This window comes from Lepidothrix coronata, unplaced genomic scaffold, assembly GCF_001604755.1.
Source record: "Lepidothrix coronata isolate B3197 unplaced genomic scaffold, Lepidothrix_coronata-1.0 Scaffold309, whole genome shotgun sequence".
Lineage (NCBI taxonomy): Eukaryota > Metazoa > Chordata > Aves > Passeriformes > Pipridae > Lepidothrix > Lepidothrix coronata.
Window position 1 is genome coordinate 347,888 of NW_016690489.1, and position 22,674 is coordinate 370,561.

The window sequence follows — 22,674 nt, forward strand, 5'->3', positions numbered from 1 at the left end:
AAACTTGCAGATGACGCTAAGGTGGGGGGGAGTGTCAATCAGCTGGAAAGCAGGAGGACTCTGCAGAGGGACCTGGACAGGCTGGAGAGTTGGGCTGATTCCAGCACAATGAAGTTAACAAGACCAAGTGCCGAGTCCTGCGCTTTGGCCACAACAACCCCACGCAGCGCTACAGACTGGGCACAGAGTGGCTGGAGAGCAGACAGGCAGAAAGGGACCTGGGAGTTTGGATTGACAGGAAGCTGAACAGGAGCCAGCAGTGTGCCCAGGTGGCCAAGAAGGCCAATGGCATCCTGGCCTGGATCAGGAACAGTGGGGCCAGCAGCACCAGGGAAGTGATTCTTCCCCTGTACTCAGTGGTGGCGAGGCCACACCTGGAGTACTGTGTCCAGTTCTGGGCCTCTCGTTTAGGAAGGATATTGAGGTGCTGGAGCAGGTCCAGAGAAGAACAACAAGGCTGGTGAAGGGACTCGAGTGCCAAGTCCTATGAGGAGAGGCTGAGGGAGCTGGGGTTGTTTAACCTGGAGAAGAGGAGGCTCAGGGGAGACCTCATCACTCTCTCCAACTACCTGAAAGGAGGTTGTAGCCAGGTAGGGGTCAGTCTCTTCTCCCAGGCAACCAGCAATGGGACAAGAGGGCATGGTCTTAAGCTCTGCCAGGGGAGGTTTAGGTTGGGTATTAGGGAGAAATTTTTTACAAAAAGATTAATTAGACATTGGAATGGACCGCCTAGGGAGGTGGTGGATTCCCTGTCTCTGGAGGTTTTTAAGATGAGACTGGATGTGGCACTTAGTGCCATGGTCTAAGTAACCACAGTGGTGTTGGATCAAGGGTTGGACTTGATAATCTCGGAGGTCTTTTCCAACTCAACTGATTCTGTGAGTCTATGATTCTATGATTGTATGATTTGAGAAAGCAGATGTGTTCCCTCATGAAGGGACACAGCAGATAAGAACTTTTTTGCATTGCTTCCTGTTGGCTCCTAGCAACTCTTCGCTAGTATATCACGAAGGTCTCTTTCTGCTGCTATGCTGTATTAACTGTGTAGGAAGACTAAGGCCGCAATAGCCATAACTTTGGAAACAGTGCAAAAGCCTAGAGCAGATACATTCATTGAGAGTGACACCTCTGTTGAAACCTCTGAATGGCACATGTACCTCTCAGTCCTAGTCGCAATCCAGACACTCCTAAAACCAGTGGTGACATGGAAACAACAACTCTCCCTGAGCTTGGATGAAGGAATCTGGAAGTTAATAGGTATTTTTTCCTGTAGTGGCTCACTGATACAGATTATGGGTATTACTGAACAGGAATTTAGAACAGTGTTCTGGCCCATCAGGCAACAGCAAGCAGCCTGGTTTGGCATGTAGCATTATTTATTGCAGCCTCACATTCAGAAGGGCTTTTGGAGATCTACACACAGAATTGTCTAACCAAGAAAATGCTTTTGCACTTCTGATTTTTTAAAAAAAGGCAGGGTAAATACTTGTTACGATATGAGGGTGAGGGGTTGGGGGTGGGGCAAGCTTTCTAAACAACTCCCATTTTTCTCTCCAAATACCTTGATGTTTTCCCTTCAAACTGGTAGATTTTGTGATCCCAGTCATCAGCATCAGGGGCACGGACCTGGCCCAGTACAGTCGTGGGGAGAATACCTAAGATGACACAGCATGTAAGTGTCACAGTCAGACTTCTCACATGTACACAAACAGGTTGGTCATTTAAGTTTTACTTTAGACTGAGGTCTAAGACCTCTACAAAAATATTTGCAAGAGTCCCCAAAGATGTGTGCCAGTTTGCAAATGCCACATGGTGCCCTGCTTATTGAATGTTTGCTGTACAGCTTCATAGATTTAATTCCACAAGTGACTGCAATGAAAAGCAGTAGGAAAGAAAAAAGAAAATCCACCTCTAAAAATTTTCATTGTTTTATCTGCAGTATCCAACCAACTTACAAAGTGTTTTAGACAGAGATTGGTGTTCAGCAGGATAAGCAACCAAAATGCAGACTGTGTTATAAAGCGGAAAAAAAAATGGCAATTTGGAAGAAATTACAGCAAGACAGAGAGGATGTCCAAAACACAGCAATCAGGCTTATTTTGAGTAGATGGTGAGACTTTGGGGTGAGATGGAAAGCAGCATGTATCCTGCTGGTTTTGCATCCTCTCAGCAAAGCTCACAAATTGTTATATTCTGAATTTACAAAATCTATTTCTAAGGAAAGGTCAACAGCATCTACTCAGAAGCTTCTACTGTGTCCACAATAGATAATCTATTTAATATGCTATCAAACCACAGGATACACAGCAGACTAGAAGAGGAAGGAATGACCTGAACCAACATGGATGCAAACACCCCGAAATCTTTTTACCTGTGTGATTTACTTTGCTCTTGGGCTTATTATGTGGGCACACTGGATCACAAGAAAACTGCTAACTAATTGCCAAAGCAAGAAGGGAAAGATGCTTCTCTCACACTGCCTGCAGCCAGCATTCACAGAAAATTCCACCATAACAGCATTTATCAGCCAAAGACTTAAGATGAATGTCTCAGGCAGTTTACATGTGCGTTCAGCTTAAGTGTATTCACTAAAACTCAGTTCAGTCTGCAGGAGGAAAAAGTCTTAAGGAGGAGAAAGAAGGTTCTCAACATTCACACTCATCTCTTTTCAGCAATATTATGAACTTTGGTCATTTTTTTCCCCTGAAAAGTTAATGCTGCTGGAAAACTGCGCCTGAAACCCAGAGATCATTACTCAAGTCTGATAGAAACATGTAAAGAATAGCAGCCAGTTACACTCTTCCTTCAAGGCTGACTTGGTTTCTTCCACAAATCAAGTGGCCCAGAGTCCTACTCTACACATCTACTGCTCTCCGTTGGGCTTTAAGCAAACTTCAGTAGCATCTCTACTAAGATCTTAGCTTATGTGGAACAGGACAGAATCCTGTTGTGAAACTCACAGCTGCCTCTTTTGACCTTACTGTCACACTTTGAAGCAAACAGCAGGGAGTAATTTACCATCATAGCTGTAAATGAGACATTCCATGTGGCCGGCAGAGTGTGGGTGGTCATTTTGGTCCCCAATATTCACAGTCAGTGTGTTGGTGGAGCTCATTGGTGGGATCCCACTGTCTGTGATCAGGATGGGCAGGTAAAATGCCTTGTGCACTTCCCTGTCAAAGGTATGCAGTGCAGTGAGCAGTGCACTTCCATTGTGGAAGTCCTGCAAGTTGAAGTTAGTCAGACTATCAAAATCGCCAAGAAGGCGAAAGGAGAAAGGTGCTCCGTTCGCGGCAGTGTCTCGGTCCTTTGCATACAGCAGCGTGGAGGTCTCGTTCATTTGGACAACCTGTGGAGAAGCTGTGTTTTCCCAGACCACTGGGTTATAATGAGCCTCAAACTCTGGCCCATTGTCATTTACATCCTGCAGAGTCACTAAAACAGTGGCACTGCCAGTCAGAGGGGGCTGCCCCATATCAATGGCAATGACAATGAGTTGGTACTGTGCCACTGTCTCATGATCCAGAAGCCCTGCAACCATCAGCCACCCATCATTAGCCAAAGAGAATTGGCCACCTGGGTCAGACTTGTGTAGCAGGTGGAAAGAAAACCTTCCGTTCAGGCCAGAATCCAAGTCAACAGCAGAAACCTGAACAACTTTGGTGCCAACTGGCACGTCTTCCCCCAGTGCAGCCACTTCATAGAACTGGGGGTAGAAGACAGGAGCATGATCATTTGAATCCTCCACATAGATCACGCAGTAAGCAATGCTGAAGAAATTCATGTCCTCTGCTTTCACAGTCAAATTGAATACCCTCTCATGAGGTTTCTCAAAGTCAACCTGTTTTCGCAGCCGGATAAACCCACAGTTGTTGACTTCATCTGTCTCAATGGAAAACTTGTGGTCATTGTCCCCATCGAGGATGCTGAATGTCACCATGGCATTTTCTCCTTCATCTCTGTCCACAGTAGACACCACTGCCACTTCAGTGTTAATGCTCGCATTCTCAGATACAAAGGCTGTGTAAATCCTTTGCAGGAAGACTGGAGCATGATCATTTACATCAGTCACCAATATAGTGGCAGTGCCTGTCCCAGTGAGCCCTCCTCCATCTCTGGCCTCAACCACTATGAGGTACTTGTCTTCCTTCTCCCGGTCCAGGGACCCAAGCACAGTACAGATCGTGCCACTGACTGAGTCAATTGAGAACAAGTCCAGATTAATTTCATTTTTGACGTTCTGAATGATACTGTATGTTAGCACAGCATTCATACCAGCCTTTGGGTCATCAAGGTCCACTGCTGTCATTTCCATGACAGGACTGTCAGCTGGTGCATCCTCAGGGACGTGGCCCATGAAACAGCCATCCAACACACAGAGGAAAAGGGGTGCGTTGTCGTTCACATCCCTCACTTCTATGATCACATCTGCAAAGCCAGTCAGTCCTTCTCCGCTCTCATCTGTTGCAAGAACAAGAAAGCGCCACGTTGATCTTTTCTCACGGTCTAACCTTTTATTTGCGCTGATCTCACCTGTGTTCTCATTGATGCTGAATTCACTACTGGCCCCCTGCCCATGCAGGGAATAGTTAATGGCATTTTGATCTGCTGCTTGGTCGGGGTCTGTTGCGGAAACCTGGAACAAGCCACAGCAGGGTAGTGTTTATGTAAAAGAAAAGAGGAAATCACTGTTCTCTTATTGATGGCAGCTGGTATTGTGCTGGCTAAATAAATACCATGCATTTTAACAGCAAGCATCTATTGGTTTGCATCATTCAAGTACTCTTTCAATAAACATCATGCACACCTAGAGAAACAAAAAGATGACATTTAGACAGATTAATATTTTCTATTTCCCAGTATATTTTGGAAAGAGGAAATAACTGTAGGAAGAATCAAGTGGAAATAACAGCAGATCTGATGAGCAAATGTTTCTTGTGAAACTCTTTGGATCTGTAATACAAAGACAAGTAGGGACTGTTTCTCTCTGAGCAAACAGAAGGCTGTGAAAACAGGCTGTACATCCAAGCTGATGAGCAGCACAGGCCAGAGAGAACTCCCAGCTCCTGATTTGCATCCAGAGATTGTTTGTGACACTGCTAGTTGGGCCAGCCAGGAATTGCTCTAACAGCAAAACAATGAAAATGATTGAGTTGGAGTCAAAACCCAATCCCTGGTAATGTTTATTTGGTAGTATGCATTACATGCAGGAGGTACACGTGCCAATCATGCTATGCTTATACAGTCACTCAAAATACGCCAACTCTGCTTTGTAAAGGAAAGCCATCACATTTTTCAGCATTTAGAATCACAGAATTTTAGAATTAGGTTGGAACAGATCCTTAAAATCATCAAATCCAACTGTTATTTATCTTGATCAAGACAGCAAGCCCACCACGCAAATTCTTTATTCTATTCTTTACAGAAAGTTGCTAGCTAGGTCCTAATATCAGGTAGGCTTCACCAACCCTAAAGAAACTATCTTTTTGGGTTTGTATGAATGGATGGGATTGAGCTGAACACAAAGTCAGGTTTTGCCCTGCTTTGTGCAAACTGCTTTACCTTTAGGACAATTACAGGCAGATCTGTGAGCTCCTCCAAGACACCACCCTGGTACTCATTCTGAGTGAAGATTGGTGCTTCGTCATTCTTATTGACAACATTGATGATGATAAGAGTGTGGTTTTCCCATTTTCCATCAGAAGCTACAAGCCTGAGCTCATAACGTTGTTCTTGTTCATAATCCAGAGGCTGAGAAATGAAGACAGTTCCAATCTCAGGTTCCACATCAAAAACTCCTTTCAGATTTCCTGATGTGATCTGATACCTTAGTTTGGCATTTGCACCTACAAGAGAAAGAAACAATTGCTGCCTGTTCACCCTATGAATGCTTAATCCAGCTATGCACAGTGGACACATATCCAAGAGCAACTTTATTTGCCTGGACTGTTACAGTGTGTGTGGGATAAAACAGACACAGCCACAAACAAAATGATATGTGTATGTAATTTGAAGGGTTTGTGTGTGGTAGATTGTGGGTTATGTCTGCATTTATATATATTTGCAGACATGGACAAGCGTCTGTTGATTGATAATGAAGGAATTGTATACCTCTAATTTGTTGTTCATTCATTTGCCAATAACAAAAAAGTAACATACTATTAAAATACTAGAAGCTACTTTTACTCAATGTTTCCTAAGCTTCATTTCAAACTCCAATATTCCTTAAATTTTTTTTAAACCACTGGGTGGTGCTAAAATATAACAGAAGTGCTCTGTTTTGAGCAGAATTCATCTCAGAAGAACATTCCACCTGTACAACAGCAGCTGTTTGATTGTTGCAAAACTTTTAGGAACAACAACAACAACAAATTGTTTAGTGCTTCCTGTTTACTTATTTGAAAAGGTAAAAAATACCTGACATTGCATTCCAGTATAGAAAATCATTTCCCAAATTAAATAGGCAAACTGCTAGGAGTAGAAAGAACATTCAGCATTTCAAGTTATAGTCAGCTGTGGATGAGAAGACTAGAGCAACCAATATGTATGGTAAGAAAGTGAAAAGGCTGTGCTCAACATTACTGCTTGGAAGAGCTTGACTGCCTTTGCAGCAAGAGTTTGAGCATCACTTCTCCTCACTTTTGTCAAATTCTCCCAAATGCAGCAACTGGTTTCAAATGGCCTCTTAACATCTCCCTTGTGGGCACTAAGAGGCACAGGCATTACAGCACTGTCAGTGGAAGGAATGACCAGCTCCCATCTGCTCCTGGGAACATGTTCCTCTGGTTCTCATTTGGACTCTGTCATCAGCTTGCCTTCTTTTTTTCAATGAGTTTGCTTTTCTTGAGCAAATTGTACTGGCCCAACTCATGAAAGTAGCAAAAAAGCCACAGCAGAAACAAAGTCAGGGACTGACTGATGGTATATGCTGTTGGACTGGCTCAGCCCGTCTGTAGGGGCAGTTTCACACCATCATAGCCAATGTCAATGGGAGCCCAAACAGAAAGTCTGGCTTTCCTTTCCTTCCTGACTTCATTTCTGACCGTGTCATCCCAGATTATCCATTGTTTGTCAGATTCTTCCACGAGCATATTTAACTAATTCACCATATTCACTAAATCATCAAAAAGCGCACAGGTCTGGTTTTCTTACAATGATAGTAAGTAAAATTGACTCCAAGAAAGATCTAGAAAGCACACGATCTGGCAAAAAGCAAGCACATGCTCAGGAGTGAGTTTTTATGTTACCTATTATGAAGTTACAGCAGCATTGGGATTCCAGGTGATTTCATTCTGTCCCAAACAGATTGCCAGCTAGCTTAACCTTTGCAGTGAAAACCTGAGCACCTAATAAAAGAAAATGCTCACATGTGCCCAGAACTTCTCTCCTCACTTTTAAAAATGCTTGAAATCTGTAATCATCTCCTGGATGCAGAGATTTGTTTGCCCATGAAGGAAGTAGCCCTACGCACAGCACAAATTAACACTAAAGACTTGAAAAGATATGCAAGGTCCACTCACCCTCATCTTCATCATCTGCTATTGCTGTCACAACAGGACTTCCAACATCCCTGTCCTCATCTACGCTGACCTCATACACTGACCGAGGAAATGCCGGAGCGTTGTCATTCACATCACTGACAAAAATCCTTACGTAGGCTGTGTCTAAGAAGGAGATGCAAGAGGAACATGCAGACTAGAAATGGCAGAGATGGAATACCTTGTGTTATTCCAGACAGTTCACATACCCCCCAAGTCTATGAAAGTTAAAGAACTCAATCTCTGATATCTTTTAACCAATACAGAATTCCTTACTAGTTTTACCTGTGTTGGGCTGCCCATGAACACCAGGTCTAGCAGATTCTGAAGAGTCCTGAGACTGAACTTCAATCAAGTAAGAGGCTCTTTTCTCTCTGTCAAAAGATACACAGGTGGAAATAATTCCTGTCTCAGGTTCAATGGTGAAGAACTGGTAATCCTCATTAGAATCTTTCAATATTAAGTAGTGAACCTAAAAAGGAAATAGTTAAGAGAAGTTAACATATGGTCAAGTGTTGTGACCTCCCATTCCTCAGCAGCCTTCTGGTTCTGTCTGCAAAGTAGCAACACTGAGGAAGGACAGATCATGTGAATATGATTTTCTAAGTCTTTTGCTCATTTTTATATAAAAACCCCAGAACTTTCAGACAGAAGAACACCTGAAGAGGTGATATCAAAGCCCATCAAGCCCAGTATCCAACCTCCAACAGGGGCCAGTAGGAGCAGTTAAGAAAGACCGTGAGTAACAGGGAACAAAATGTATGGAATGACATCTTCCCTGGTGTCTCCTCAGCTTCTAGCAATCCACTGTGGTTTTGATCTCAAAAAAAAAAAAAAAAAATTGGAGCTAACTGATAATTTGGGTCCTGTTCAACAGGACTGAATAAATGAAAACTTCCACTGATGAAAGTTATCCACATTTTTGCCTTTAATAAAATTTGCTCTCTGAAAAGAAAAACATTTCCATCCCCACCCCCAGGTCATGCCCAGAGCACCACCAGGCAGTTCTCCTACAGGTTGCTCTTCAGATGTTGCAAAATGACAGTTCCAGAACAGCAGATCTCCACTAGCCAGAGTTTCTTCACAGAAGAGCTAGTAACATTTTTGGAAATGGCTCAGGAAAATACACAGAAAATGAGCAATTTCTTTCAGAATTCTGCTTTTTCCTAGGGTTGGGTCATTATGACAATAATGGTCAAATGTTGGTTTGACCAACCATTTGACCAATGATGATGAAATAAAATGCTTTTTAATTGGCCATATTTAAATGGCAGTGAATAACTGACAACAATCACTGACAATCAATTAAAAAATGAGCTGAAGAGGCAAGAGTTTGGAAACATGGCCTGCAGCCACATCCACTTGTCTTGTCACAGGAGCAACCCTGCAAATCATGCAGCAGTGCTTTATCATGGTTGCTGGATCAGGATTAGATGCTATGATGAAGGATCTGAAGATAGTGAACAGCATCTTCTCTGCCTGCCTCCCAAATTATGCACATCAGGCACATGCTAGACAAATGCTTGACAAGTGCTGTAAGAAGTGTTGGTGGCTCATTATCCTGTCATCTGCTGGCTACACATTCTCACTAATTACAATACTAAAACTTGACTATCGGGAGGAAAAGAATTGGATGTAAGGTCAAACCTCTCCATGTAGGCCAGAATCCAAGTCCGTGGCTAACACCTGAACCACTGATGTGCCAACATCAGCTCCTTCTGGCACAGACACCTCATAGTTAGAAGACATGAAGAATGGAACATTATCATTGACATCTGCAAAAGGAGATGATGAAGATCATGACAAGAAAATATTTGAAGACTTTGTTTTACTGTGCTGATTTTTTTCTCCCTGCAGTTGCATTTTACTTGGAGAAAGAACTCACATTGTTCATAGCAAGAAACAATCCTACTTTGGGTCTTCCCATTCTTGTGGTAGCTGACAGGAGGCATTTTTAAAGACATTGAGCAGCTTCTGGGAGATAGTGGCCTAATCTCAGCTAAGATACTAGCTAAGAATTTGACCAGCAATATTCTTACACTAAGTCCATGAATGTCAGGACCAGGACCAGTCTGTAAAGAGTTGTAGGTAAGAGCAGTAGGTAATTTCAGTATTTTAATAAGATTAACATACAATGAAAATTAAAATTGCAGACTCTATAGAGTAGTCAAAGAATGTGTTTCCCAGCCTTTGCAGGGCGGTATAGCCAGTGTTATGTTAGGCTGTAGGACCTAATGATTATTTAGGGTGCAATTGCACATTAGCCTCCCCTCATCTAACTACTGGCCAATGTCCAAAGGAAGCATGCTGATCTTTCCACTCCTGTCATCCTGCTCTAAGCCATGGGATCCCCCTTTCCACGAACTGGATCACGTGGCCCTGTGTTGACAGTGCTCATTTGGTTGCTCTGAGTGAGACTGAATTTCTTGAGAGAAAAGGCTAGATGTGACATGACACACTCTGCAGCTCTGTGATCATCAGATCCAATGCAAGGGATGTGGTGAAATTATGCAGGTGAGGGAAAGGATGGGCTGATCTGACAGTGGTGACCTGCAGTCAGGTCAGATTACACACGGGGCAAAGCCATGTTAAACTCATATCAGTGCTGGTCTTGCTTGTCTTCCTTGCCTGACCCCTGTGGAGACCCAAACCAAAAAGGCATGCCCAGTATTTTGGAGGGCCAGTTTGTGGCACATTTTCTCCATAAAACTGCTGTGTCGGACAAGAGAACCACGGCAGCACTGACTCAAATCCATTTAAACTGCACTGGAATCACATCCTCCTGCTGAACCCATGGCAAATTGGTCCAGGTTCCTCTTTGTCTGTAAGGTGACTAAACTCAGAAGTGCTGCACAGTCCCCTATATCTTTTTGCACTTCTCACAGTTTAACAGCCACATTTGAAGGAAATAATTTTCCTGTGTCGTGGCATAGTGCCAAGACAGAGGAGCTGTAATGACAGTTCCTTGGCTCCATCTCTCTTTGTCAAGGGCAGACAAAAAATTTAATATCTCATTCTGCAAACCCTAAAGCACACATTTTGTTTTACTACTGCCACGTGATTCCATTGATTCTAGCATCTATTTGCAGGATGAGTGTCTTAAGTTAATTTTTTTTTAAGTTGTCAGTGTGGGCTCCCATAAATCCCAATTTTCTTTCTCTCTTATGTGCATAATTGCCTGTGGAAACTTCTATTCTAAAAGTCTATTTATTTTCCCCTATTTTACAGAAGAGAATATTTCTTGTTGGAGAACGTTTCAGCAAATTCACTGAGCAAGATAAGAAAAATAAGATGATATAAAAAACTTCCTTTTCTGTGTACTTGTGCATAAATAAAGGACAATTCTGCATATGAAATTTTCTGGTGGTTATTTCTCTCAAAGTTGTTTAACTTGCTTTGTTCTCCCACTAATGTATATGTGTATGTGTAAACACTTTTTTGTACAAAATACTAAGTTACTCAAAAAGGATTTTTACTTGTAAATAAAATGAATTTTCTGACAAATTCTGATACCAATAACTGCACTATAGGAAAAATTTTTTGAGATAGGATCCATAAACTACAAAGAGGCACTGACCAGGAGGACTTCACTTATTCATATTTTCATCTGAATGTCTACTATCAAAAGTAACTCCACTAATGCTTCAAAAAGCAGGGATTAATATCAGATTTATAGTTTTATGTGGATCTACAGGAGTAGAGCCTTACCAAAAGATGCTACTATAAGGATTAAGTTTTTGAATATTGCACCTATTGTAAGGACCCCCGCAATTTTATTTCTAGAGCTTTAATCTCAGTGTGCAATAGAAAATTCTGTATGTAACAAAAAACCCTAAACAGATATCCAACACAAGCCCAGCCTATCTGTGCTGTTTCAATAGCACAGACTCTTTCCAGTAATATTCATTTCCTTTCAATAGCTTGGGAACAAGTACTAGATTTCTCCTCCTATCAAAAGAAATTCTTTCTAAATAGATTTATAGAACCAGTTGTCTAAACATTCAGACAGCCCATTTTTGCACTACCACATTTCCACATTTGATGGTGGTACTTAGAAATCATCTCAAATAGACCTTTCTGATGACTGCACAACCTTTTACAGTACAGAAATGTACAAAGCCTTCTTAGGTGGCTTGGCATTTCATAGATGTTACCTTAATTCATGACATTATACTAAAAATTACAAGAATATTGTTCTGAATAAGCTGTTCTAATAACAGCAAAGCTTACCTGTTATGTTCACACAAACAGTGGCAAAGGAAGCTAAAGGAGTCATTGCTACATTTTGTGCCCGGACTGTCAGGATGAAAAACTTAGTTGTCTCAAAGTCAAGTGGTTCAGCGACTAGAAGAGAAGCAGATCCATCAGCTCTGTTTGGCTTCAGATAGAAACGAACTGGCATGTTAGTCTCTGGAACTTGGCCCTCCTCCAGATTATACGTAACCCTGGGATCACCAAGAGGGGATGTGGCTTTGATGGTCTGAAGAAGAAAAGAGCCATGACATATGTTCATGAAGCACAGGATTGCAAATGTTACATGTTCAATTTGATGGCAAGAACATACGTGCACGTATGTCCTCCAAGAACATACACGCCTATATGACTTGGATAACAGACAAAAGAGGAACAGTTTACAGAGCTGAGTTTCATTTTACAACATTTAGGTTCGATGCAGGTCTTTAATCAACAAGAAATTTACCTGCCTGTAAGTGCGCCAAGCAAGAACTGCACCACTGGCTAAAGGAAATCTCTTTTTTCTCCTCCTTCCAAAGAAAAAGCGATCCAAAAGGAGACCATTTCTCCATCGAGTTGTACATATTACCCATCAAGTTACAGGAAAAGAACCTAAATTGTTTGCAACTGCTTGGATATTACATGCAGGAGGAGGAAGGCAGGAATTATCTGGCAATTTACGGAAGACACTGTCCTTAAAGAGTAAGTCTGTATGGGTTAAAAAGGAATTGATTTGAGTTAAAAAAAGCTCGAAGTAAATTACAGTCATTCTATGCTCTAGTGCTGAATGAGAAAAGCTGCAGGAAAGAGGCAGGCAGGTAGCACAGGCCACTGAGGATGGAGGATGGAGGAGCTGGCCCTCGGTGGGAACACCCAAGGATTTCCCACGTTGGCAGGGCACAGGTTTTGCTTCTGTGGGAGCGCATCCTGGTGGCCATTGGTGTAAGTAAGTCATTGGGAAAACTGCTGCCAGCTGAAATGCCAGCCTATTCTGCAACAGGTGCTCCTCACAAACTCTAACAGGACATACAGCAGTGAAGGCGGATAAAGGAACTGCGACTGAGTAAGGTTGAAGAGTGGGCAGAACAAAACAGAGGAAGAAGTTGAGATGAAGAGGGAGGGAAGTAATCACATTTTTAACATACCACTATCTTGGTGTCACGAATGGTGTTTTCAGGGATGGTTACCCAGTATCTGTTCTGCTCCCACCGTGGTGGCTGGCTGAGTGCATTAGTGACAGTGACCGTCAGCTCCACTGTGCTGCTCCTGTTGCCGCCATCTGTCGCTACAATATAGCGGCTAATGCGAGTTGTCTACGAAACAAAGAAAACAGAGTATATTTGCAAACCATTTTGTACAAACCAGGAGATTGCAATTAATGGATTTGCAATGGATTTGTGGAGTTGGAGGTTGCTCTGTTCCAAGCAGAGTCTCATATTACCTGGGGTAGTGGGCAGTTCACGTACACCCAACCTGTGCTGGGGTTGATCTGGAAGTATTCCACTTGATGCTCTAACATTGAGTATGTGACAGCAGCATTCACACCCTGGTCACTGTCGTGAGCTGCAACCCGGAGGAAACTCATCCCCACTGGAGTGTCTTCGCTAAGGAAGTCTTTGAAAAGACAAAGGTAGTGTCAGCAGGTCTGATCTAGTTTACCAGGCTGTGTGTATAAAGAAATACCCTTGTAAAACGTCATGGTCCCATTCATGGCAGATTAAATGTTTCTGTAATGAGGCAGGTTACAAAGTATTGTCACCAATAGAGTGTCTGAAGTCCTCTTTTAACTTCCCTGTCCCTCTCCCCAGCCATGCTGGGTTGTTAAGCGAGCTGCTGGTGATGCAGATTTACTGACACTGCTGCTGCCAGCACTTGTGTGTCTCCACAGCAGCGCTGCCAAACCCCACAGCTGGTTGCATGCCTGCTACTTCGGATCACAGCCCAGGCTGCTGTGCCCAGCTGATGATAAAGGCAGGTTGGCATCAAAGGGAATTCTGTGTGAATTGAATTAATCCTGAATGTGAGTGGTGGCAGCAGCACTGCCAGTGGGAGGCAGTAGGTAATCACAAAGCATGAAGACTCAGGTCATGCCAAAGAGGCCTCCAACATCCCAGTGTTTTGGAGAAGCCCCCCAGGGCAAGGGCAATGATCATTTTATACCTGTCTCTTTCTTTAGGTCTCACTCCCTATTCCCAGCAATACAGCCGACACAGAGATCATGTCTTTGTGCCTACAGTTCTAGGCAGACCGGTCCTTCTTTGGACTTGCTTGTATCTAAAAATCTGGTGGCAAAGAGTCACACATTTGAAGTATTCATTGCACAAAAGAGTAATTAAGTTTGTCTTCCTAAAGCCTGATTCCCGGAAGAGACATCAACAAAGTGATGGGAATTCATGAGCAGTCAGTTCCTACTCCACTCTGCAAGGCACAACTTTATATGAAGCTATTGCATCCCTGCTGGCTGTCTTTCTTCCACACTCCCATTTTTACACTGCTCTGATCTGACTTCAGTCTTGTTCTTCCCTCCATTCTCAGCCATCCAGTCCCAGTTCCTTCTCCAAGCAGCTATGGGTGCTTGCCTGGTCATGGTTTTGAGACGTTTCCATGTACTAAGGTTCCATCAGCTCAGTGTATTGAAATGGTCCTGACAGGGTGAAGGCTCATGCAGTTGGGTTTAGGCAATCCAGTCACTCTATTTAATCATGGCTTGTTCAGAAACTGTTTCATATCTTTGATCTCCCTTTTATGTGTCTCCTTTAGCATTTTTGAGGTGGGACAATCAGAGCTGCATACTACTTAAAGTGGAGTGGTCATGTTTTCTGTTTTGGCTTTCTCCCTTAATATCTACAGTCTGTGGCAGTGGAGCAGTAAAACTTTAAACCACAACAACTACTTTCTTCATGAACAACAATTGACTTCTCTTAGCCCCTGTGTCATTTAATTGTCCTAGGATTCTTGTCCCTGGTATGTCAGTAACAGCTAAAGCTAATCTCAGAAGAGATTACCAGCACTAAAATAGATTCATGAAAATTGAATTAATTGCTAAGAAACAGTGTAAAATACCACTTTTTGTGTGTTTATGTTGTGTTTATCAGTCAAATTCTGTTAAATTGCATTGTAGGAAAAAATATAAAATTACTTGAAAGGGCTGTACTCTCTCATTTCATGTGCTTTGCTTGCTGCTGGCGTAAGTAACATTTACTATACCATCCCTACTGCAGGGAGTTAAGCATTTCTTTAATGTCTGTTTTGCAGGCAGATGATAAGATGCATGGCTAAATCAGGGATTTGACCAACATCCTAGTGCTGAGGAATAAAGAACCAGCAGTTTCCAGAATGAATAGAAACCTCTGACTAATGGCATTTGATCTTGTTAGAGAAGGAGCTATTTTTAATTCTGTGACGTACAAGCATTGATTACTTATGTATAGATGCTGGCAAAATGCTATGCATAGTGACCTCATTATCTGCAGTTTTGCCATCTCAAAGTGCTGCCTTTGCTTCAGGACCTTTGCTGGTACCTTGTGTTCATGGAAAAAGAAAGAAAATCTGCCCATTCCTCAGAAGTGCTGAATCAATCATAATTACCAAATGCAATCTCTCAGCTTCACAGCTTTTGAAGTAAAAATACTGGGCAGTTTCACCTGAAGGACATTTGACAGTAGAACAGAAAGGTTCATCTTTGCACTTTGTCTTTACCTCAGTGACTTGTCTGCTCTGCTCAAAAATATTTCTCAGAGATCATTTCTACTTGATTTCTCAGTGCTGCTTTGGCCAGGCTTGCAGAAAACACTGGTAGGAATGTAGAAATGGCTATTCCCAATCTGCACATTTTAACCAATTTGGCACTTGGAGTTAGTCTCTGCAAAATACTCTAAAAGATTTAACACAATTTTCTTTCTGTCCCTCTGCATAACTCTGAAGTGTGGATGTATATTTTGCCTATTTTCTAGCAGGTTACTTCTCCTCCTTGTCAAACATCCAATCTGTTTTTGAACCCCGCTAAGATGCTGGCCTCTGTGATGCTGAAGACAACTTACTTGTGAGCCACCTTCATTTTAGTAAGGCATTGGTCACCATTTTGCCCTCCATGACATTTCCACGCAACTCGCAAACATCTACAAAATGGAGTTGTCACATTCATCATCAGTTTTTTGCCATTTTGAGGCAATTATGCAAGGAAGGGCCTGTTCTAGTCCAACAGCTAGAGAGTGTGACCATCATTTGTGGATGACATTAGAGGGTCCGAGTGTAATGAAGTGCAGGATTCTGCTGGAGAAGCATCAAGTGAAATTAAATGAAAGACAAATGAAAAGCATATTGTGTGGGGATGAAAAAGGGAATATCACCAGGGTAAATGGGAGAGGCTAGCTCAGGAGTACAGTTACAGGCGGCATAAGGGGCTCCCAACCAAAGGCAGCCTAGAAACCAAGGATTTTAGGCTGTTTGAGAAGAGACAAATGCCACTTCAGCCTATTCAAGCAGAGGTGCTGTGCTAAAGAGACACAGATGACAACTGCACTTCTAGTGAGGGTTGATGAATTCCCAGCTAGGATGTCATATTTTGTTTTGGAACATAAAATAAAGATTCAGTGCGGAGAAAAGCTGGGCTGGGAAAAGCTGCAAAGGGAAGGGATCAGATCTGCTTCATCTCTAGGAGTGAAGACAATCAATATTTTTGAGAACTGCAATGAATAAAGAGGACTGATCAATTCTGTACATTTGCACTGGTGATGGTTTAAGCAGTGACAGGCTTAGTGGGTAACAGAGGAAGACTGGTCACCTAAAAAAATGACCACTGGTATAAGGAACTACTAACCAGGCTCGTGCGGCAGCACTGGGACAGGTAGTTAAGCAACACTCACACTGATAGCGACTGTTCTCAAACTTGGGATCGTTGTCGTTGATGTCAGCGATGAGGACGGTGATCTGACACACGCCGATCAGCGGCTCCTGTGCCTGGTCAGTAGCAGTAACAGACAGCATATACTCCCTCTGCTTCTCCCGGTCAAAACTCTGCATGGTTCTGATGACTCCTGGGAACACAGACACTCCCTGTTCTGCATGTCACAGCCTCGGGACTTGAGATCTGCACATCTCCTGCACAAGAGGAAGCTCTGACCGCACGCAACACAACTGTCAAGCTTAATCTACACCAACCCTGCAATGCACATCTTGGACAAGACCAAATTCAATTCTCCCATCTCTCCTCTCCTCATATGTCACCTGCTGCCAGCAGTCAACAGCTTTCTTTCCTGCTGCCTTGATAAGGAGCTTCAGTATGAGCACCTTGTGATCTCATGGCTCTTGGAGCACAGAAGGGCTTTCTCTTTCTTATCAAAAGGTCTCTCTTAGGTTTATTCCAATGACAGTCAAGTAACTGAATCAGCTCATTACTACTTTGAGGAAGAGTCGCACCACAGAAGGCACAAGTGATGTGGCCAAAGTCATCTCTACTACAGGAGTTGGAGGCTGTCTCATTAAACGAATTAAAATTGGGCAGCTCCATCAATCACATAGCTCCATGGATAAATCAAACCATTTTCTCCAAATTTTCCACTTTTTCTCCCTACTAATCAAGTCTCTCCTTGTCTCTACTATTTTCTTCTGTTTAACAGACTTCAAACTGGCCTTCTTGAGATCACTTCCATGTCTACTATGCTCAGGTCCAGAGGTCTGCAGCTCTATTGTAGGCCCTTTCAGTGTCCTGTACAGTCCTGGACATGCCAGTACCAAATTTTACTGTTTTAACTGTAGAAACTTCAAAAAAATTTATGACTTTGTCATTTGAAATACATCATACATCAAGACATCATTGCCGTGTTTTGGTATGAGGGTTTTGCCTGCACTGCACTGGATCTCCTATTTGTGCATGAGATGAGAAATAAACTGTGGCCATATGGAAGGGAAGAACAAACTCAGGCTGTTTAAATCACACTTTCTGCTCTGCACTTTTATAGCTACACTTGATCCAATAGGAAGGTAAGTGACAGGTTTTTATCTGCTTATTGAACTGGGGTTTGTTTCCCTACTTAATTTGCATTTGGAGTCCCCAACATAAGAAGGAAGTGGACCTGTTGGAATGAGTCCAGAAGAGGGACACGAAGATGATCAGAGGGCTGGAGTATCTCTCCTATGAAAACAGACTGAGTTGTGATTTTTCAGCCTGGAGAAGAGAAGGCTCCATGGAGACCTTATAGCAGCCTTCCAGTACCTAAAGGGAACCTACATGAGAGCTGGAGAGGTTCTGTGGGCATGTAGTGATAGGACAAGGGGTAATGGCTTTCAACTGAGGGAGATTAGGATGAAATTCTTTACTGTGAGAATGGAGAGGCACTGGCACAGTTTGCCCAGAGACGCTGTAGGTACCCCACCCCTGGAAGTGTTCCAGGCCAGGTTGGATGGTGCTTTGAGCAATCTGGTCTAGTGGAAAGTGTCCTTGCCATGGCGGGGGCATTGGAACTAGATGATCTTTCAGATCTCCTCCAAGCCAAACCATTCTATGCTTATAATGATTTGAATCATTACAACCTTAATTTAGTCTAATCTATGTGCATGGTTAACCTTATACTCTGAACATTATCAAGGGTTTATCCTATAAACTGTTACAGCTAACCCTGCAGTTACACTGCTAAAGCATGAGCCTACATGAACACACTCATACAGTGGCATTTTCATTACAAAAAAATGTCATTTTCATTTTATCTCAGCAATCCGAAGCTACTGACCTGTGTCTGGGTCAATGCTGAAGCCTAGGGAAGCTCCATCTCGGTGCATTAGCCCATACTTCACCTCTCCATTGACGCCAAGGTCTGCATCATAGGCTTCTACCTGTAGCACGTATGTGCCTGGAGGCTGATTCTCCAAAACCCAGGTGCTGTCGCTGTAGTAAGCGCACTAAAAATACACCCAAACATCTGACCCTAAATATTACACAGAGTCACATGAAATTGCTGCACAGTGTCAATGTTTTTATTCCAGCAGGTCTGAGAAAAACTCAGAAGAAAATCACTATTATTACTTATACTTACAAAAAAATAAATCTCTAAGGGAGAGGAAGGAAAAAAGGAGAATGGAGACTTTACATTTTCTGTATGAAGAAAGCTGACTGCTGTTCGCTTACAAGTTCATTCTGCTCTGCACACACAGTCCCTTCAGCCAGCCAGAAATCACCAGTAGCTAAGGAGAGTCTAGAACTCCACTTACGGATGGGAAAAGAGTATCTGTAGAAAAACATCTTACCTCTCTGAAGACAGGCTTGTTGTTATTAATGTCATTAACTCCTACAATAACCTCAGCAAAACTGCTAAGAGGGGTGGGTCCCCCTGAGGCATTGTCATCTATCGCAGTGATGTTCAGGATGTATTGTGGCCCTTTCAGGTTGGGTGGTGGGCTTCTGCGGAGCTTAATGATACCTAAATTTGGAAGCATAAAGTGTCATTTTAATTTAGGGAGTAAACAAACAAAATCGAGCGAGCATCACATTTCTCTGCCACTGTGTTGTTGGTTCAGTTTGTATTTTAGTTGCAAAGCATAGGAATCCGTCATCCTAGTCTGCACAGCCTTGGGCCAGGATTCTAGGTTTTGGTTGATAGTTGTATAACAACCATCATATCAAAGAACTAATCCTCACTGATACGAAGCATTCCCAATTGCAGATTATACGAATATGGTGCTTTCTTATGGTTTTTGACATACAGGAGAAGCAGAGTCAACAGAGATTAGATGGTAAATAACTGTGTTCTAAAACCTCTTTCCTTACCTTTCTGGCTATCCAGTTCAAAGTTGCCCTCCTCATTGCCTCCTGTAATCAGATACAGCAGCCCATCTCCATCAGGGTCCTCTGCCCGAACAGTAGCCACCAAGGTGCTGGGACCAGCATCTTCCGAAAGGAAGGTTCTGTAACTGATGGACATACAGGAGCAATGGCAGCATGTACAGTATCAGATGAACCATTGCCATGGTAACCATTAGACAAAATTATAAATTCATTATGAATAGGTTTTTTTTTTCAGGCTTTGGACATGCATTCATGAAATCTTTAATTGGCTTAAGATGTGACTTTGGTCTTCTTTGTTCAGCATGGGGTACTTACTTTAATAAGTAAGTACTAATCCTGCACTTTTAGTATACATAAAAAGTGCAATCTTGCACTTTTAGTATACATAAATTCCAAAGATCTTTTGGAAGATATGAATATGCACCATACTACACTGTGCTGCAAATCAGGATCACATACCTCCTAAAGCTGAGAAAAAGAACATCTGTCATGATGTGTTTCTTATGTCCCTATATATTAATGGAAAGCATCAGATACTACAGAGATGAATGTAAATTGATGTTTTGTAATTAAATATATATATGTTTTGTATTTAAAGTATGTCCATACTTGAAAACTGTGCAAAGAATAGAAATTGTATTGATTATTGACAGGAAAGAAAGAGGCATCTTAAACAAGCAAGGCCTCATGAAATTAGCTTACAATACAATCTGTTGACGGTAAAATTAAGTTTTAGTTTTTGCTAACTACCATTGTTGTCTGTCATCTATTTATACATGGATAATCATTTAGAGATCTAGAAGTCAACGTCATCAAAATCATTCCCTGCATAATCAGGTCTCTGATTTATTCTGTTCTCCCTCTGTAAGTATAAAGTGAATATACTGGTATCACAACTGGTGTATTTTTTTTTAATACAATCTGGAAAAGAAAGTCCAACTACTAAAGCCTTTCTATATAGAAATTACCCTTCAGTTTTAGCGGTACTTATAGTTGCACAAAACAACAAGTGATCGTTCAGCCAAGTATTATTAAGGTTACACATATGAACAGCATCTTTTAAACCCAAAGCAGGAGTTCACGAAGCCTTACACAGGCTGGGAGAAGACGGGAGCCTCATCATTCACGTTGGCCATTCGAATCCGCACAGACGCCGTCCCTGTCCGAGGAGGGTGTCCTTTATCAACAGCTATCACCACAAACTCATACATATGGTTTGCTCGCTCAAAGTTCAGCCTCTGGTTAGAATTGATGACCCCGTGATGCGTGATGGAAAAATCAGTGCTCTGGATGAAGTAAGTGATGTCAGAGTTGGAGCCAGAGTCGCAGTCTGTTGCAAGTACTAAAGAGAACACATTTAACAGACTTGTCATACTGTAAAAGAGGTTTGGTTATGCTATTTCCTATAAAGTCAACTCTTTGTTTTTGAGAACAGGCATCACCTAAATCCGTTTCATCCATGAAAGTCTCTTTTTAATGATTAGAGTCTGGGAGCTTAGCAGGAGGCTGGGAGTAAAAAATCAAAACAATTCTTCCATCCCCTTCAACACAGCCTGAGTGATCACAGCCAGGTGAGTTTGCAAAAGAGCTGTGATCCCAATACTGCACAACACGTTTTGTACAAACAGCAGTCAACACTGGTAATTACCACACAATCAATATGCACATTGGTTGAATATTATCAGTCATAAACTGTGTAGTCACTCTCTCTGGGGATGCCGTTCAAATTTAATTAGCTTCCAGCTATGTTACAGATAAAGTACTTTTTAATTACCTGGTGCTTCAAGGTACAAAGAGTGATTAAACATTCCTCCCCAGCAAGTGTTTATTTGGTATGTTGGGTGTCCCATCTGCTCAGAAGCAGCAAATCAGCACAACAAAGAGCTAGGGCTCACAGCATGGCATCAAATATGATTTTTAAGAGTGGGAGCTCACCTCTCCAGTTACCCTGCAATTTTTCTAGCCAAACAGGAGGCTTCACATCATACCCACACTGGTATTAAACAAACTCCTTATTCTACCAGTAGGATGCAGCCACTACAGTAGCATACGGACTTCTGGAAGCAGACCAGTGACTGCAGTGCGTGGACACCCTGGCAGGGAGCTGCAGCATCATCCATAGGTGAAACAACAACCTGTCTCTATCAGAATATTAACTCAAAATAGGAAATGGGGAGAGAAAGATTTCAAAAGTACACAAATTCTGTTCTACTTATTTGCAAAAAACCTCAACTACATCTACCTGTGGAAAGTTACTCATCTTTGTGTACAAGGACATTTAGGGGGGTTGTAACACTTTGTTTAAAATCTCTCCAAATCCTGCTGTGTAAATGTTTTTGTGTGTTACAGATTACAAAATCAGGGGCTTTAGAGTTGATCACTCTCTTGCTGTACTGAAAGACAAAATATATTTAAAAACTCAAGAAAGTTTGAAATTACTGTGACTTAAATCTGGTTAAGTATTGTTTTTAGAAAGACATATTTGAGTTGAAAAGTTCTGATTTAGTCTACAGTCATTAGTGAGCCATTGTAACCATTCACAAAAATATATTTTATATGCTTAACTATCATATTTCCTTTCACCCAGATGTTTTCTGGCAAATAGGGAATGTGATACTTACTTGTACATGACAGGAACAAGCCTTACTTCCAAATAGCAATTCGGAATTCTATTCCCATTCCATTTAATTCCATCCCACAAACTGATGTGCATTGCAAAGATATTTTGAGGATCATATAGCAGCCACAAGCAGGTCTGTGCTGGCTTTGCCTGTGTTCTGAGCTAGTTTAGTGCAAGCTAGCTCCAGCTCAAAGCCTCATGTGTTAGTACAAAGTTGCCAGCTCCAACTCTAAGCCGTGTTCTGCTGACATAGTGATGAGGCTGAGGGAGTACACTAATCCCTGCTGAGAACACCCCTCCGTGCTTTTCTCATCATAGCATGTTTGCATCCAGAAATCTTAAAGCACACTCAGTGAGCACAAACCTGCCCACAATGACTAAGTAGATGGATTGACTCAGCATAGCATCTGCACTACAAACATGATACAAGCCAGACTTCGAGTGTGCTAAAATAAAAATGGTTGACAATTAAAACCTACATTTACATTACTAACAGTTTTAAC

General features: G+C 42.1%; 1 protein-coding gene across 1 annotated transcript in view; it reads right to left on the bottom strand.

The window, feature by feature from the left end:
- Positions 1–22,674, bottom strand: part of LOC108508714 (neural-cadherin-like) — a 55,302-nt gene that overhangs the window by 16,580 nt on the left and 16,048 nt on the right. Inside the window, exons 6-19 of the mRNA XM_017837734.1 lie at positions 20,644–20,893; positions 19,534–19,676; positions 19,014–19,186; positions 18,500–18,668; positions 16,637–16,807; positions 13,213–13,385; positions 12,917–13,084; positions 11,769–12,018; positions 9,186–9,313; positions 7,824–8,010; positions 7,521–7,664; positions 5,563–5,846; positions 3,019–4,636; positions 1,562–1,655 (exon numbers count right to left, since the gene is read on the bottom strand). Of these exons, the coding sequence (XP_017693223.1) occupies positions 1,562–1,655; positions 3,019–4,636; positions 5,563–5,846; positions 7,521–7,664; positions 7,824–8,010; positions 9,186–9,313; positions 11,769–12,018; positions 12,917–13,084; positions 13,213–13,385; positions 16,637–16,807; positions 18,500–18,668; positions 19,014–19,186; positions 19,534–19,676; positions 20,644–20,893 (3,952 nt within the window). The remainder of the gene's footprint in view (positions 1–1,561; positions 1,656–3,018; positions 4,637–5,562; positions 5,847–7,520; positions 7,665–7,823; positions 8,011–9,185; positions 9,314–11,768; positions 12,019–12,916; positions 13,085–13,212; positions 13,386–16,636; positions 16,808–18,499; positions 18,669–19,013; positions 19,187–19,533; positions 19,677–20,643; positions 20,894–22,674) is intronic.